This window comes from Poecilia latipinna, unplaced genomic scaffold, assembly GCF_001443285.1.
Source record: "Poecilia latipinna isolate Pla-1442-1.1 unplaced genomic scaffold, P_latipinna-1.0 Scaffold254, whole genome shotgun sequence".
NCBI classification, from domain to species: domain Eukaryota; kingdom Metazoa; phylum Chordata; class Actinopteri; order Cyprinodontiformes; family Poeciliidae; genus Poecilia; species Poecilia latipinna.
Window position 1 is genome coordinate 354,701 of NW_015112870.1, and position 14,311 is coordinate 369,011.

The 14,311-nt window shown below is 38.8% G+C and overlaps 1 protein-coding gene across 1 annotated transcript; it reads right to left on the reverse strand.

Moving 5' to 3' along the window:
- Positions 1 to 2,327: 2,327 nt before the first annotated feature.
- On the reverse strand, positions 2,328 to 13,690 carry LOC106947745 (CD81 antigen-like). The gene is made up of 8 exons (XM_015032956.1): positions 13,496 to 13,690; positions 11,984 to 12,098; positions 5,717 to 5,814; positions 5,553 to 5,627; positions 5,361 to 5,474; positions 5,155 to 5,250; positions 3,450 to 3,533; positions 2,328 to 3,316 (listed from the first exon to the last, which is right to left on the reverse strand). The coding sequence occupies exons 1-8, from the start codon at positions 13,559 to 13,561 to the stop codon at positions 3,251 to 3,253; spliced, it is 714 nt and encodes a 237-aa protein (XP_014888442.1). The 5' UTR covers positions 13,562 to 13,690; the 3' UTR covers positions 2,328 to 3,250.
- Positions 13,691 to 14,311: the final 621 nt, after the last annotated feature.

Consider the following 14,311-nt stretch of genomic DNA (forward strand, 5'->3'; position numbering starts at 1 on the left):
CACAGAAGTATGAGTAAGCTCCCTATTGTGAACCTATCAAGTGCTTTTTGACTAATTGGAACTTAATCTGATAGAATAACAAGCAAGCCTTCTTTTTAATTTGCTCTAACATTTTTTTTCCTCCCTCATGTTTTTTTTTTCTCTAAAAACTCATATTTCAAAAAACGTGACAAACCTTCACTTTGTAATACATGAAATGAATAGACCATGTCCAGTGTCTGACAAACGCATTCATGTTGCTGGAGCTTTTCATAATTTGTCATGTTTCAAACACAGACTTCAAGGTTTTTTTTTTTTTGTTTTTTTTTTGCTGGTGACCTACGAACACAAGGTAGATAATCATAAAATGAAAATTTAAGATTTGTTGTTTTTTTTAAACATATTTTACAAAGCAACATCTGTAAAGTGTGGCATGTTCCCCCTGAATTACCTAGATATATTTATACATTCTTCTTAGCAAAATAGCTCAAGCTCTCATATAGGTTGGAGAGGACTGCAGCTCTGGACTTTGACTACACCATTTGTACATGTCTAAGCCATTTCAGCGTAGATCTGGCTGAATGTTTCGAGTCATTTTACTCTTCACTCCAGTTTTAAAACTTTTACAGCCACTAACAGGTTTCCTTCTATCATTGCTCTGTATTCAGCGTGCGCTGTAAGCAATAAGGTCAGCCAAGCGTTGGATTGTTGCCCTTTTTGATTTCAGAGGCTTTTACAAGATATTTGTGTTTATAGTGAGATTAAATGACACACAGGTGGACTCTGGTTAGTCATGATGTAACTACTTGATGCAATTACTACTGGATTTTATTCGGGGATATCAGAGTAAATGGGTGTTTTTACAAATACAATTTTTTCCCCCCCACAAAACATTAATAAATATTTCACTTTCCTACCACTTCAGACTTTTACTCAATTTTGTGTTGTTTTAGACCAAAACGTACTCAAGAGATATAAAATTATTTTAGAATTTTAAAAAATCGCAGAATGATTTATTGTGATTTTTTTTCACCTGCTCCGAAATAAACTAAACACATAATATTTAGTAAAGTAGACTGACTTTTGAAAAGATTTCATAATATTTAGTGTCATTTTCTATTTTCTTGGCCCAGAAGATATTCTAAATTTATTCTGAGAACTAAAAATAGGCTATGGGTTTATTTAGTCATGTTGAATAAACAAAGATTTGCTTTTGAGTAAAAGTTTTTGGAGGTTTCTGCTCCTTAAGATAAACATAAGAAGTAAGAACTAATACTTTGTGGTGTGATATTTAAATAAGATTTTCATTTGTCAGTGAAAATCTAGATTTACAAGTAACAATAATAAAAACAGAGTGTCTACATTCACAAAGGGTGAAAAAGTTGAAAAATCCTCTGTGTAACTGCTGAGCTAAAAATCTGAGCTACTTGAACTTTGAACTTCTAAAATAGAGGTCCATTTATTTTTTTTTTAAGTCTGTGTTGATCTAACAAATACCATTTTTTCTTAGAATATAAAAATCACATCTCTGATTCAATCCTGTACTCTTCATCACTCGGTAGTGTCACGATACCGGCCCATGTGAGTAACTGTTGCTTTTGATAACACCCACATCATCATTTGGGTGGAATCAACCCACCCAAAACAGAGGATTTCACAACTTTGCACACTAAAAAAAAAAAACTGGAACCTGGAACCTGGTTGCCTGTCGCTGCTCTTATTCAGACACTACAAAGTTCGTTTCATGATTCATGAGTGCTGACTGGATGAGGCTTGTTTTAAAATCACATGGCAGCATTGTCCTCCAGAAACAGGAAAGGCGGCTTTTGCAAACACTTGCCCTCATGCTGACGATTTAACACCCTGTTGTCTAAATATCACCGTCTACCTTGGCTTTAAGACATCCTTAATCTGGAGCCAAGAGACAAAGTTCAAGTTGACAACAATGGAGAAAGGTAGCAGATGTGAGAAGACCATTAAACTAGAAACAAAGCGTGTTCAGTAAAAGATCTTTAGGAAAAGAAACCGTATTCAAGAGATTTTTTCTGAGAGTAACAGAGTTTGGGGCCCGTCTTTGTCACAGCTGAGATCAAAGCTGCTTCCTTTGGTGAGAAAGTGAACCTGTTGGCAGAACAAACATGTGCTTTGGGTGTGGCGGCTGTCTCTGTGCCAGATGTACTAGTCAGTTTGGTTTTTTATGCAAATAAGTCGCTTCAAAAGGGAGAGACGCTGCAGAGAAAACATGAGTACATTTGACTGCACCCCCTCGTGGCGAAACGCAGCAAATACACCATTACTGAGGGTTAAAAGTAACATAAAGTTTCTGCTAAGATCCTGAAACACCGGGGTTTGAGTCTTAGCAAATGCTTTATTACACAGAAGTATAATTCTGAAGTAATTTGGATAATTAAATAACACAGGACATATTGCCATGTTGCAGCTTGAACATCTTGAAAAAGATGAAGTTTAACTATTTATATATGAATGGGATCTTTTGGCCTGATTAAATACGACCCACATTGCCAAAATCAATAGTTGGGTATTGAGAAAACCAGTTCAAATGGAGCATTGTTCTGCATCAAACATATATATACAATCTCTGTTTTTACAGCTCATATTAGTACATGTTGGCTGGATAATAAGACAGACACAAATTCCTAAATAAAGTTAAGCTCCTTCAGAAACAAACAAAAAAAAAAAAATAGAAAAATCACTGTTAAACACTTATATATATATGACAGTTTGTTTAATTTATTAGGGTAGAATAAGCAGGAAATAGAAAAGTTTTGCTTGTATTTAATATGGGAAGATTCACAAGTTAACAAACTGAGAGCATGATCTTTTCTTCAGGTTAGAAGACACACATGGTCCAGTAAAAGCCTCTTCGCTCATCCCAGAAACACTGCAGAATAAATAACAATCACCCTGCAGCTAGATACAACACAACTACCCAGTTAGCACACACACATGCACACACACACGCACACACACATGCATACACACGTTGTCTCCTTTCTAATAAACAATAAGTTTATATACATATTACACACCCAGAAACTCTGCTAGAGAAACATTTTCCAACAAACTGACGGTATAAAAGAAAACGATGACAGGTCAGTTACTCTCAAAATGAAAGTAATGGCAGATGAGTAATATATAAACAAGATCTAATCTATAGTAAATAGGATAATATACATGTAGTGCTTTCAGTAGCACAGACACAGGTCCCTCTGGCCTCAGCTGCTGCGGTTTTCTCCTGGCCTTTAAACGCTTAGTAAACTCCCGGGCTGTTGCGAATCCCACAGCAGAGCACCATGGTGAAGATCATCTCAAAGATCTAAGTGCAGAAAATGATATGATTTAATTCAGCACGTCTCTCTCGCAGAGTCTGCGATGCTATCAGAGCTGACAACAGGCAGTACTTCTTAACAACGAAATCGAGATCTGTGCATTTTCACTCCGTCGCTCACCATGATGACGGCAACCACCAAGGCGGCCAGGCCGATGAGGTGGAGCTTCTCGGAGAACAGAGCGACGAGTTCGCTGTGGCAGCTCTGACAAGAGACAAAGAAAGGCTGGATGAGGATGCTGCGATCAGTTCGAAGGTTTGTTCCGCTCTCAGTGCACAGAGTCTGTCGTGGTTCGCATGTAGCTGAACCAAGTCGGCTGTCAAAGCAAGGCGCTGGATATCAGCTGGGCATAAACACAAAATACATCAAATCTCAGTGTAAACACTGACAGTGGGCAGGTGTGCCTGCTGCTGTCATTTATTAAAGAGGTTTGGGTAATGTCAAAGTGTGCTTCACTCCTGTAAACCTAATAACTCTATAATATGCATCACTAACTCAGCACAAATAATAAAAGTTATTGTGCTTTATTCTTACTGGATAAATATTTAGCAGTAATGCTACATTAAGCAAGTAGGTTGAAACGGCAAATTGAATCTTAAAACTTGAAAGTAATGAAACACAAATAAACTTGTTGTTTTTTTAACTCAAAATTAAATGAAAATAAATGTTTTATTTAGGGATGCTAAATATTGGCCATAACATTACTGTCGGCTTGTACTAGTCATTTTTTAACGTATCGGTATCAGTCTGATAAATAAAATTGGGACAATATTAACAACCCATATTTATTTAAATCATTTTTCTGGAGGAGCAGGGGATGAGGCGGGTCATGTGGTATTTGTTTGGTCATGTGACAGTGATGCAGAGGAGGATTGTGGGGAATTTAACTGAAGCAGTAGAGAAGTCAGCAGTAATTAGTGTACAAAGGAAAGTGAAATATATATCAGTAAATATTGGTTATCAGCCACAACAATCAGATGAATATTGGATATAAATATTGGCCCACATTTTCATATTGGTACATCCACTATGTGCTAAATTGATGTGACAATGAATAAAATGATGGAGTGAGCTTTAAAGATGAGGTAATATTATAAGAAAGCACATCTGAACTCCTCAGTGACTGATTACATCACTTTGCCCCGACTTATTTGTGCTGCCAGTTGAAGGAAAAGTTAATCTTTAATCAACATCCAATCTAATTTCCTATCAAAGTTTCCCCTTCCAGTTAGATTTCTTCTTGCTTATCCTCTTACTTAAAGGATAACTAAGATATATCGATTTAATGAGTTCAATACAATTATATAAATATCAATGCTGCAGTTAATGATCCACCCTTTCATGAGGAATTATCAATTCTCCATAATTCCCTCTGCTGGAAATCTGGTTAAGCATCATAAAACTGAACAGACTTCCGCTCACACACTGAAAAAAATAACAAACAAAAAAATTATCTTTTCTCCATATAAGACCATTTTTGCCCCAGAAATATGAAACAACAACACAAATTTGGCTTAAATTAAAGTTTATCAGGCAAGAAAATGCATTGTTTTCTCCTGGGTTACTTTTTTATATGTAATTTGTCAGTATTAATCATCAATGAGTAAATTAAAAATGCCCTTCTTCCGCTGACATTCGAGTTGGAAACTCTTCTACTACCACTTCATTCAAATGTAACGGTAGCGTTCTTCTGCATCTTTTAGCTTTTTTTAAACATTGTTTCTACTTGTGAGCTAAACATCTATTGGCCATGCAACTGACAAGGAAAAGTTGGTAAAATGATGAAACGCGGCCTGTACGAAGGGTTTGGTAGTAAACTTTGTACCTTGGGTACTGGCGCAGAAAGTATTCCTGAGGGACACAAGGTGGAGCGGACTTGCATGAATAGAGGAGTGTCATCGCCTTTCCCACAGCAGTTTAGCTGAAGACGAAACCCAGAGCAAAAGCATTTGTAATCACAAGGCATATTTTTCTGTTTTCAAACGTAAAAAAAAAAAAAAAAAAAAAAATCGGACTCAATATAAAACATACCGTAGTGTGGAAAGCACCCAGTACACCGATGGCTGCGTCTTTACTCGGGGACCCAGTGACATCCACAGCTTTGATGTACGCAGCGTCATAGAAATTAATCAGCTCTTTGGACATCTGTGGACAATTAGAAAACATGAAGCAGGATGACAACTGAAGATGATTTTAAGACATTTGTAATTTTACTGTACATACAGTGTCCCTGTTCATGAAGCCCCAGATTGCTGCGGCCACTTCACAGGCAAAGAGGATCACCAAAAAGAAGAAAAACTGCAAAGAAGATGTTAGAATCAGACTTATCTCATTTATTTTATTTAATGGAGTTGCTGCGGTCTGATTGGTGGAGCTGGAATGCTAACCGTTCCTAGCAGACACTGAGATTCCTGAATGGCACCGTAACATCCCAAGAACCCCACAAGCATCATGACAGCTCCGACAGCGATCAGTATGTAGACGCCTGTAAACAGAAAGTCAATTATCACGATGCCACAGCGTCTTAGCCACCACTAGGGGGCAGAAGTGTCAACGCTAAGAGGGAGAAAAGCCCCGATGCGCATGACAGTGAGCCAAATGCTGTTTGGTTTGGGGCTTCCTGGATGTTTTTCCTGTTTTCTCTGTAGGGTGACATACTATTATTTGCATTTGAAAGACAAACATCTCTCACTTCCTGAGTGAGAGGGATGGAAGTGCCTAGAAGCAGCCACCCTTGTTGAGGAAATGCCTCCACGACACCCTGGACTTCCACATAAGACCCTGTCTGCACTGACCCCTGACTCACAGCATTTCTTGGGAAACATAGTGACCATGTAAGCGCACATGGATGCACACACACACACACATTCAAGCAATTAGACATGCTTAAAAAAGAGAGTTCAGCTCATTGTGTTGCCATCAAAACTGAAAAGTGAAACTGGGTTCAATGCAGAATAAAAGCATGAATGAACAAAATAATTAAAGAAACAAAGGAGGTGTAGATCCTCTAAAATCAACTATTTTAAGAAAATGTTCTTTACTGTTGTTACTCTCTTGGTGTTTGTCTAAAGTATAAATCCTTACCATTTGGTCATAGAGGCCGAAGTTAACAGCTAGTCCTACGAAGGTCAAGACCAAAGCTTAAAATAAATAAACAAGCTCAATCTCTAAGCTATTGGAATTTTCTGATCTTTTAAACCGACTTCATGGTGAATTTGGGGGTCATTTACTCAGAAGACGATGGTTATTTACACAGTAACTGGGGTCGTGGGGTCGTGCGGAAATGTGCGGCAATAAGTTTCCTGTGAAAAAGGAGAACGGAACATAAGAAGGAAAATCAATGAAATAGTTTTCATGTAAATGACTGCAATGTTTTTGAACTTTACACTGCTTTTATTTTCATATCAGTCCATTAGTTTCTCTGTACATGTTCCAGACAAAACCATCATTGGTGCCACAATGCCTTCATCCTTCATTTCCTGTCTAAACATTCATCAGCTTTTTGTTTAAATAAAAACATGAAGGCAGTTTAACAGATTATGCAACAACATTCACGTAAATGTCTTTGATGTTTTTGAGATTGGAGCTTTTTTTAAAAAATATGGTAGAAGATGGCCCTCTCTTACAAACTGTTAGCTTCAGCCAATCTGAATTTACAATGATGGCCAAAAAAAAAGAAGAAAAATCCCCTTCCCGAGGCTCTAAGGAGGCTGTTCTTCTGACTGATGAGACAAACGTGAAGATTTTTGGGAGACGCCTGTCCTGTGACATCTGGCGTTGAACTAACACAGCATTTCAGAAAAATAACATCATGTTAGAAATGCTCTCATGACAGTTTGGGGCTACTTTGTTGCTTGAGGATCAGACTAAATTGTTGGAACCAAGAAACAGGGTTTGAGTGGGAAAACTTTTTCCTTCAGTACCACTTTAATGCCGGGAGTCATTTTTGTGTCCATAAGCAGATTCACAGGAAGTATTTGTGCTGCACAGATTAGATACTGATTGCATCTGTTTAAACAGGAAATGATGAACATAAATTGTTCGAGTGATTAAATAAAATACCTAAGAAAAGACATAATCTGTTGTCGGGATTCTGTGTATTGAGATGACTCACTTCCACTTTTTTACCGTTTCATGAATTGTCAGACCAGACACAATAACCCCCCCACCCCCCCACCCCAAAAAACAGATGGGTGTAAAACATGAAATATGTCTTTTTAAAAAGCAGTTCAGACTTTTCAGAGTCCTCTATTCTGATTTGCAGAGGAACCAACTCGCTGACCTGCTAACGAAGCCTGACGGTGCTCACCGAACTGAACCAGCGGTGACACAGGCCAGCAGTGTATCTCATTTATCACACATAACCCAACCCCCCCTTCTCTTTGCTTTCAGGACTTTTTTGTGGTACCAGGGGAAGGTTACCAGGGCCAGTAAATCTGCAATGCAGCAAAGGAGCCATTATTTCCACTGCCCTCCATTACTATGACAACACCCTTTGAGGTTCGGCATCTATTGAGTCTTTAAAGGAGACATGCGCTTTTAGACCCCCGGAGAAGTCCATTTATTTCCTGTCTCTCAGTATAATCTCCAGAAGCTTCACTTGTCCGTCTCGTTCAGTACTTGAATAGAAGAAAAAAGGAAGAAGTGATTTTCACACCATCGGAGGAGGACACCGATAAACTGAGATAAACTCAAGATAAAAAGATACGGTTATAAATCTTGCCTGTAATTTAAAAACAGTTATTTTACAAAGTCAAAAGCAGACGGAGGAAATATGCAGTGTATCTTGGACTCCCTCATTATGTAATCCAGGGCAGCGCAGTAACCTAAAAATGATTTACTATCCTCGAAGATATGCCAGCAGTTTAAAGGGGATGCTCTACTTCGATGCTTATTTTTGTTTTTGGCCACGAACCAGAGAACATCATAACCCTCAAACTTCGTGTTTTTTTTTTTTTTTTACATTTTGTCACATTACAGCTTGTAACTTAACCAAATTATTATGCATGCATGCAACATTCACATGACTGATTAGCAAAAAGTAGAACACAACTGTGGAGCGGAAGCAAAAAGCAGCTGGTTTTCAACATTTTTTTAATAAATGAAAATCTGAAAGGTTTCATCCAGGACTTCCATTTCTCTGTCCATCTTCCCATGAACTCTGACCTGCTTTCCAGTCCGTGGTAAGAAACAGCATCCCCAAAGCATTATGCAGCCAACACTATGTTTACTGAACTGTAGGCTCTAAACTCTCCTGAGACTAAGTTACACACTAGTGGACTTTGTTGACTAACTGAGCCTCTTCTGCAGGATGGAGGGGAATCACAAATATCATCCTCTTTGAAAGGCTGTCATGCAGTAAAACAATGTTTTCAGTCAGACACTTCTCCATATGTGCTGAGAGACGGACTGCTACAGGAGATCTTTCCTGGTCACACCCATCAGAACCTATAAGAACTTTGAGGAAACTTTTCATAGTATGAATTGCACCAAGAATTATTTTCATTTTGGGGTTATAAAGTATTTTTGAACTGATTTTGAATTAAATTTAATGTGTCCACACAACAACACAATGAACATCATGGCATCTCGTTTTGCTCTACAGTTTCACTTTTCTTAGTTTGCTCATTGTTGGTGGGTTTTTTTTAGCTGTTTTATCTTGTTTTAATCAACATTAACCTAGATGTTTTCAAAAAGTGCTCAATAAATAAAATATTTGATTGATTGACTGAATAAACTAAAGTTTCACAAGACGTCTGCTGCATTAATTTGTGCTTTTTTGCCGATCTCTGAAGAGCAGTTTAATAATAAATGTAACTGTTTACTCTCTTATGCATCCCCTCATCCCCTGGCTCTGAGTTTATGTGTATAATACAAACATGAGCATTATGAGGATTTTTCTCATTTTCCTCACAGCAAGCTAAGCTCAAAAGTTCAACTATGAAGGAGTCGGAGGCCGTGGCACAAACCAGACCAGACAACTGCCACCAGTAATGTCCTCAAGTGCTGCAGCAGAGGTGGGAGTGTGTGTATTTCCAGTCTTACATAAATACCACTTTGGTGTGCCAGTAAGCTAAAAAAACACCCACTTCAAACTCTAATTTGAGGGATAATGTGCACATGTATGAGATTATTTGAATTATGCTAGGGCGTATGTTGAAGGGAGGGCTAAAAAAACGAAATATTCCCTTGATCTTGCCTGGGTGGGCCTTCCTTGCCACCACTGCTTTAAAATCATGAGAGCGCCTCCTCTCCACTATAAAAAGCTCGAGTTTGACTTTGTCCCATATACTTACGGAGGGGGTAAGCATGGCAGAACAGCAGGAGCCCAGATGTAAATTAATGGTTTTACTGGAGTTCACCGCCGCAGCAAAACCAAGATCACGGGCCTTTGAAATGCTTACATCATGTCATGTTTCGCTGTTTAGGGAGCTGAGAGCAGTGAACGATGGCGACAAGATACACGCTGCATGATCTGAAGGAAACTAAAGAGCATTTGCCACAAGATGAAATATAAGATTAGAAGAAAAAGTGAGCAACAGAAGGCACAGTTCATATTTATGTTCCTGCACCGCTCTCAAAGGCAGTGTTTCTAGACTCCACATCTGTTGCGACATCTGTCTGAAACATCTGGTTGCTATCAAATGATCACCCAAGGAGACAGAAGGAGACTCAGAACCTAAACATGTGCATAAAAAGTTTTTAATTCAGAAACGCTCACCCACGGTGAGGTCATGGGACTGAGTGAAAGCTGGTCGTAACCACTCTTAAGGAGAGACGCGGAACTACGCAGGTCCTGTTTCCTATTGTTAGAGGTCAAGTCAGCCCACACGGTTCTAATTATATGTTTTAGGAGGCTGTGCTAAGACAGCTCTTTCTTTGTGTTAACAATTAAGAATAAAGACAAAATTAGTAGATGTAAACTTTTTTAGATCAACTAAATGATGAGGGGTGTTTGAGCCTCCAGCAAAACACTGGGAAATGAACAGCAATAAACTTTTTTATGTAACCGCTGCATAAGTGATTTTGTATTAATGATTCCAAGGCTTGCATTCGTTTCTCCTTCCCTCTGTTCCAGTGGGATGCCAATCCGAGAAGCTCATCAAACTACATAAAAAATGTTAATGTGATGTTGCATCTTAATTAATGAATATTTTACTTCAACCATTTGTTTTATGTTTTAGGAATATTATAATAGTCACTGGTGCCATTTAAGCACTTGAAGTAATTTTCATAAGTTGCCAGAAAAATGCTTTGGCCCCTCCCCCACGTATTTCTGTCCCCTGCTGATCATCTCATCCTTTAGCTTGCATCTAAGACAAATTCAGCTTTAAGTAAAAGTTTCCAGACACAAAAAATAAGATGTGAAAATGAAAAGCGCACAACCTGTAATTTATGCAAAGTGTTCCTGTCAAGCAGATAACTTCACCAAGTATGCGGGAAATACATTGACTGGCCAAAACAACAACAAAGAAGTCTCCATCTGAATTTAAATAAGCAAATAGTTATAAGTTGCTGCATGGAAAACTGTCTTCCAGCTGGTAAGGAGTTATTTAACCCCAGCTATTACAATGAGTTACTTTTCATTTCTTTAACAGTGTGGAAAGATGCATCCTGTAGTCATGGAAAAGATGTCAGCTTGTTTAAAATGAGTTAAATCATTGACACCAAGCAGAGAATACATCTAAGGAGGTTGTGGATGTGTCTAAAATTTGGTTGACAACTCTACAATACATTGCTAAAAACTGGAAGGACAGCGGGGAACTCCTGAATGACCGTGATCAACATTTGGTGGAAATAGTAGAACTCAGAGCAATATTCAATAGTGAAAGTAAGAGCATTTTCACACCCAGAATGTGAAAGAAACTCTGTTTTGCCATAAGGAGACTAAACATTGAGGTTAACTGGAGGAAATCTGCTAGGGAGCACAAAGACTGGACTCTGGAGCGACGCAAGAAGGCCATGTGACCAGATGAATCCCTCTTCCAGAGTGATGGGCTCCTCATCAGGATAAGAAAAGAGGCAGATTAAGTGATGCAGTCATCATGATTGGTGTGTACTGTTGCAGCCTGAGGGGGAAGTGCCTGTCACATGGGGTTACTGCAGTTAGTCGGGTCAAAGTTCAGCAACATTACGAGGACTAATCCCATCCGGGGATTGTTTCTTCCCTCTTGACACGAGGATATTTTAAGATGATATTTCCAAGCTTCATTGTGCTAAAATTATCAACGTGTGGTTCAGTGAGAAGAAGACATCTTCACACATGGATCGGCCGCCACAGTGTTCACACCCTATGGGGATCTGTGTGATGTTCTGGTGAAGGCTTGGCACAGAGCTTTCCCTTCATCAATACACGGTCTTGGTGAAAAATGTATGCAACACTGCACGAAATAAATGTCCATGACTTTGAGTATGTCTTATTCACAATTTACTTTACTTTACATATCTGATCTGAGTGTGGTCAACAGATTTCCTTTAGGGGTTTTGGAGTAAACTGTGAAGGCTTGTTGGACTTTTAAGATTTTTATTTAAAAGGGATACGTGCCACTTTCTACCAACTGTACTCATCTGTGCCGGTTTGTGCTGGTCTAGAACATAAAATCCCAATGAACGGCGCTGAAATTAGCTGCAGTTTTACTGTGGTGGATACTCACTGATGTAAAAGGTGCTCGGCGCCTGCTGGCCTTCAAACTGAAGTATGAGGAGGTTGCTGGTTTTACTGTCATGGCGTAACCACAGGGCCACTCCTAAGATCACACCTCCGGCCAGCTGTCGCAAAGGGAAACAGGCTTTAATTATTCATTCTCACATTTTATCTGCCTACTGTAACGACACCCTGAGGGAGGATCAGAGCCACGTATGAACATACAGAAAAATACAAACAATGACATGAAACTCAGGTTAAAAATTTGCTTAAATTAAACAAGCGTTCAAAACTGGTCTTCTAACTTCTTTCTCACTATGTGCTGAACTCCACTGTGGAGCTGAAGTCTGACAGAAGAAAGGACATCCTGACACCTCAGTGACCTGTGGCACAGTGTGTGACCTCACAGCATTGTTTGCAGCCAAATCAGCAAATAAGTATTTTTTTTAAAATCTTATTAAACTTGCCTTGTTTGCTATTCTGTAAGCAAAAAAAAAAAAAAAAAAAAAAATCTATCAATATTTTATCCTAAAAGTCAACTGGTGGGTTTGCATGTCTGTGCCAATATTCAAGCTATATCAAGAAATCTATCCCCCGTTCTTATTCTCTCTCTTTTTTCCCACCTGGCTGGTCACCATTGTTCCCAAAGAAACAGGAAACTCAAATCACGATGTGAAAAATAGCCGAATGAGGAAGACGGGGCTCAAGAGCTTTCACAAAGACGGGCACAGCGGCAAAACCAACAGAGGAAACAGACGATCAAGTGCGGCCTGTCCAGGATGTGGTGACTCCTTGCTCATCTAAACAATGCGCCGCTGCAGTGTGCTCCAAATGGAAACTTAAATGTAGGACCGAGGTGAATATCAGTGTATGAGATAATTTGGCAGATAAATAATAAAGCTGTTTTCTTTTGCTGAAAGCTGAAATGACCAGAAATTGTGAGATCTTGGAGATTTTTGAGGTTTGTAGCAAAACTCTCTCGAAAAATCTGTTCAATTGTTCAGTTTTAAGTGTTTTTGAGCGTTATTCCTGCCTACTGAGGGTACATCTGCCATTTAATTTTCAAAATGAAGCTCTGTATCTATTGTGTTCTTCCTGACCTTGACCTAAAGCAACAACAATGATGGATTTTTAAGGAGCGTTTATAAGAAAGGGAGATGAAAAGAATCTCATCCCACTGAGAAATCCTGAATGATCCCCTCCCAGCTTTTGGTGGTCCCGTCTTTGACTCAACAAACTTCTTTCCAACGAACTTCCTCTACTTCTGAAAGTAACTGTTGACAACAAAAGTGAGAGCTTTTCCATCTTCTGTCTGATCAAGGTATGAATAAATTCTGCTTTCCCACTCCAGACACAGGAGTCACAAAGAGCACAAGATTCTCCAAGATTAAAGATCTGATCTGTTTAAATGCAAAAATCAAGGAATTAAAACTTAATCGAAAGAAAACATTCTGTTTAAAAAAGAAGGGAAACCAAACAAGTCAGATACCAGAGATGTAAAAAAAAGTAAAGATTGACTCACCCAGAAAATAAAATTAAAGAAGAATAACATATATTTTATGCATTTCGTACAACCCGCCACAGCCATTGTTGTCGCTTCTTTTCAGCTCGTCCTTCTGCTCAAACCAAAGTCTACTTTCAGGGATCACTCAGATTTTATTCGAGCCAGCTAAAACAGAAAACTCCTCCTTCGTAACGAAGAGTGAAAACCGAGACGGGGATCTGCCCACCGAGTGCAGCAGACAGGACAAGGCAGAGAGGAAAAACAGAGTGTGGAGGGAGGGAGCCCCGTTTCCTTTCGGCAGGGTTAGGATTCCAGACGCAAGTTAGATTTATCTAGAATTATCCAGTTAAAAGTGGGACATACAGAGTGGCTTGCAAAAATGTCTTGAGTGTTTTTACACTTCACCTCAATGCAACCGTAAATCTGTATTTTATTAGGGTTTTACATGGATCAACACAAGTGCAAGTACCGTTCCAAGTCTTTTGGTGTTTTCCTCTACAATACTCTCTCATGTAAAGACTAAAATATTTGTTCATTCTTCCTCAGGTCAAGTCCAATCTGACTTGACTTGATTCAGCTCAGGTCAGACTGGATGGTCAATCAATTCTCAAATGCCTGTCACAAATGATCCATTGTGTTTAAGTTTGAAACTTGACCATTGGGCCAATCGAACTCATGGAAATCTGTCGACACTAGAATGAAGATGCTTTGCAAATATTCTTAGAGTGGTTAATAGCGCCCTCTGCTGTCATATAAATCTCAAGCAGAAGGCTTGTAACTATTCAGCAACGCATATTTTTATATTCAAATATTATCCATGATTATTTTTTGTCT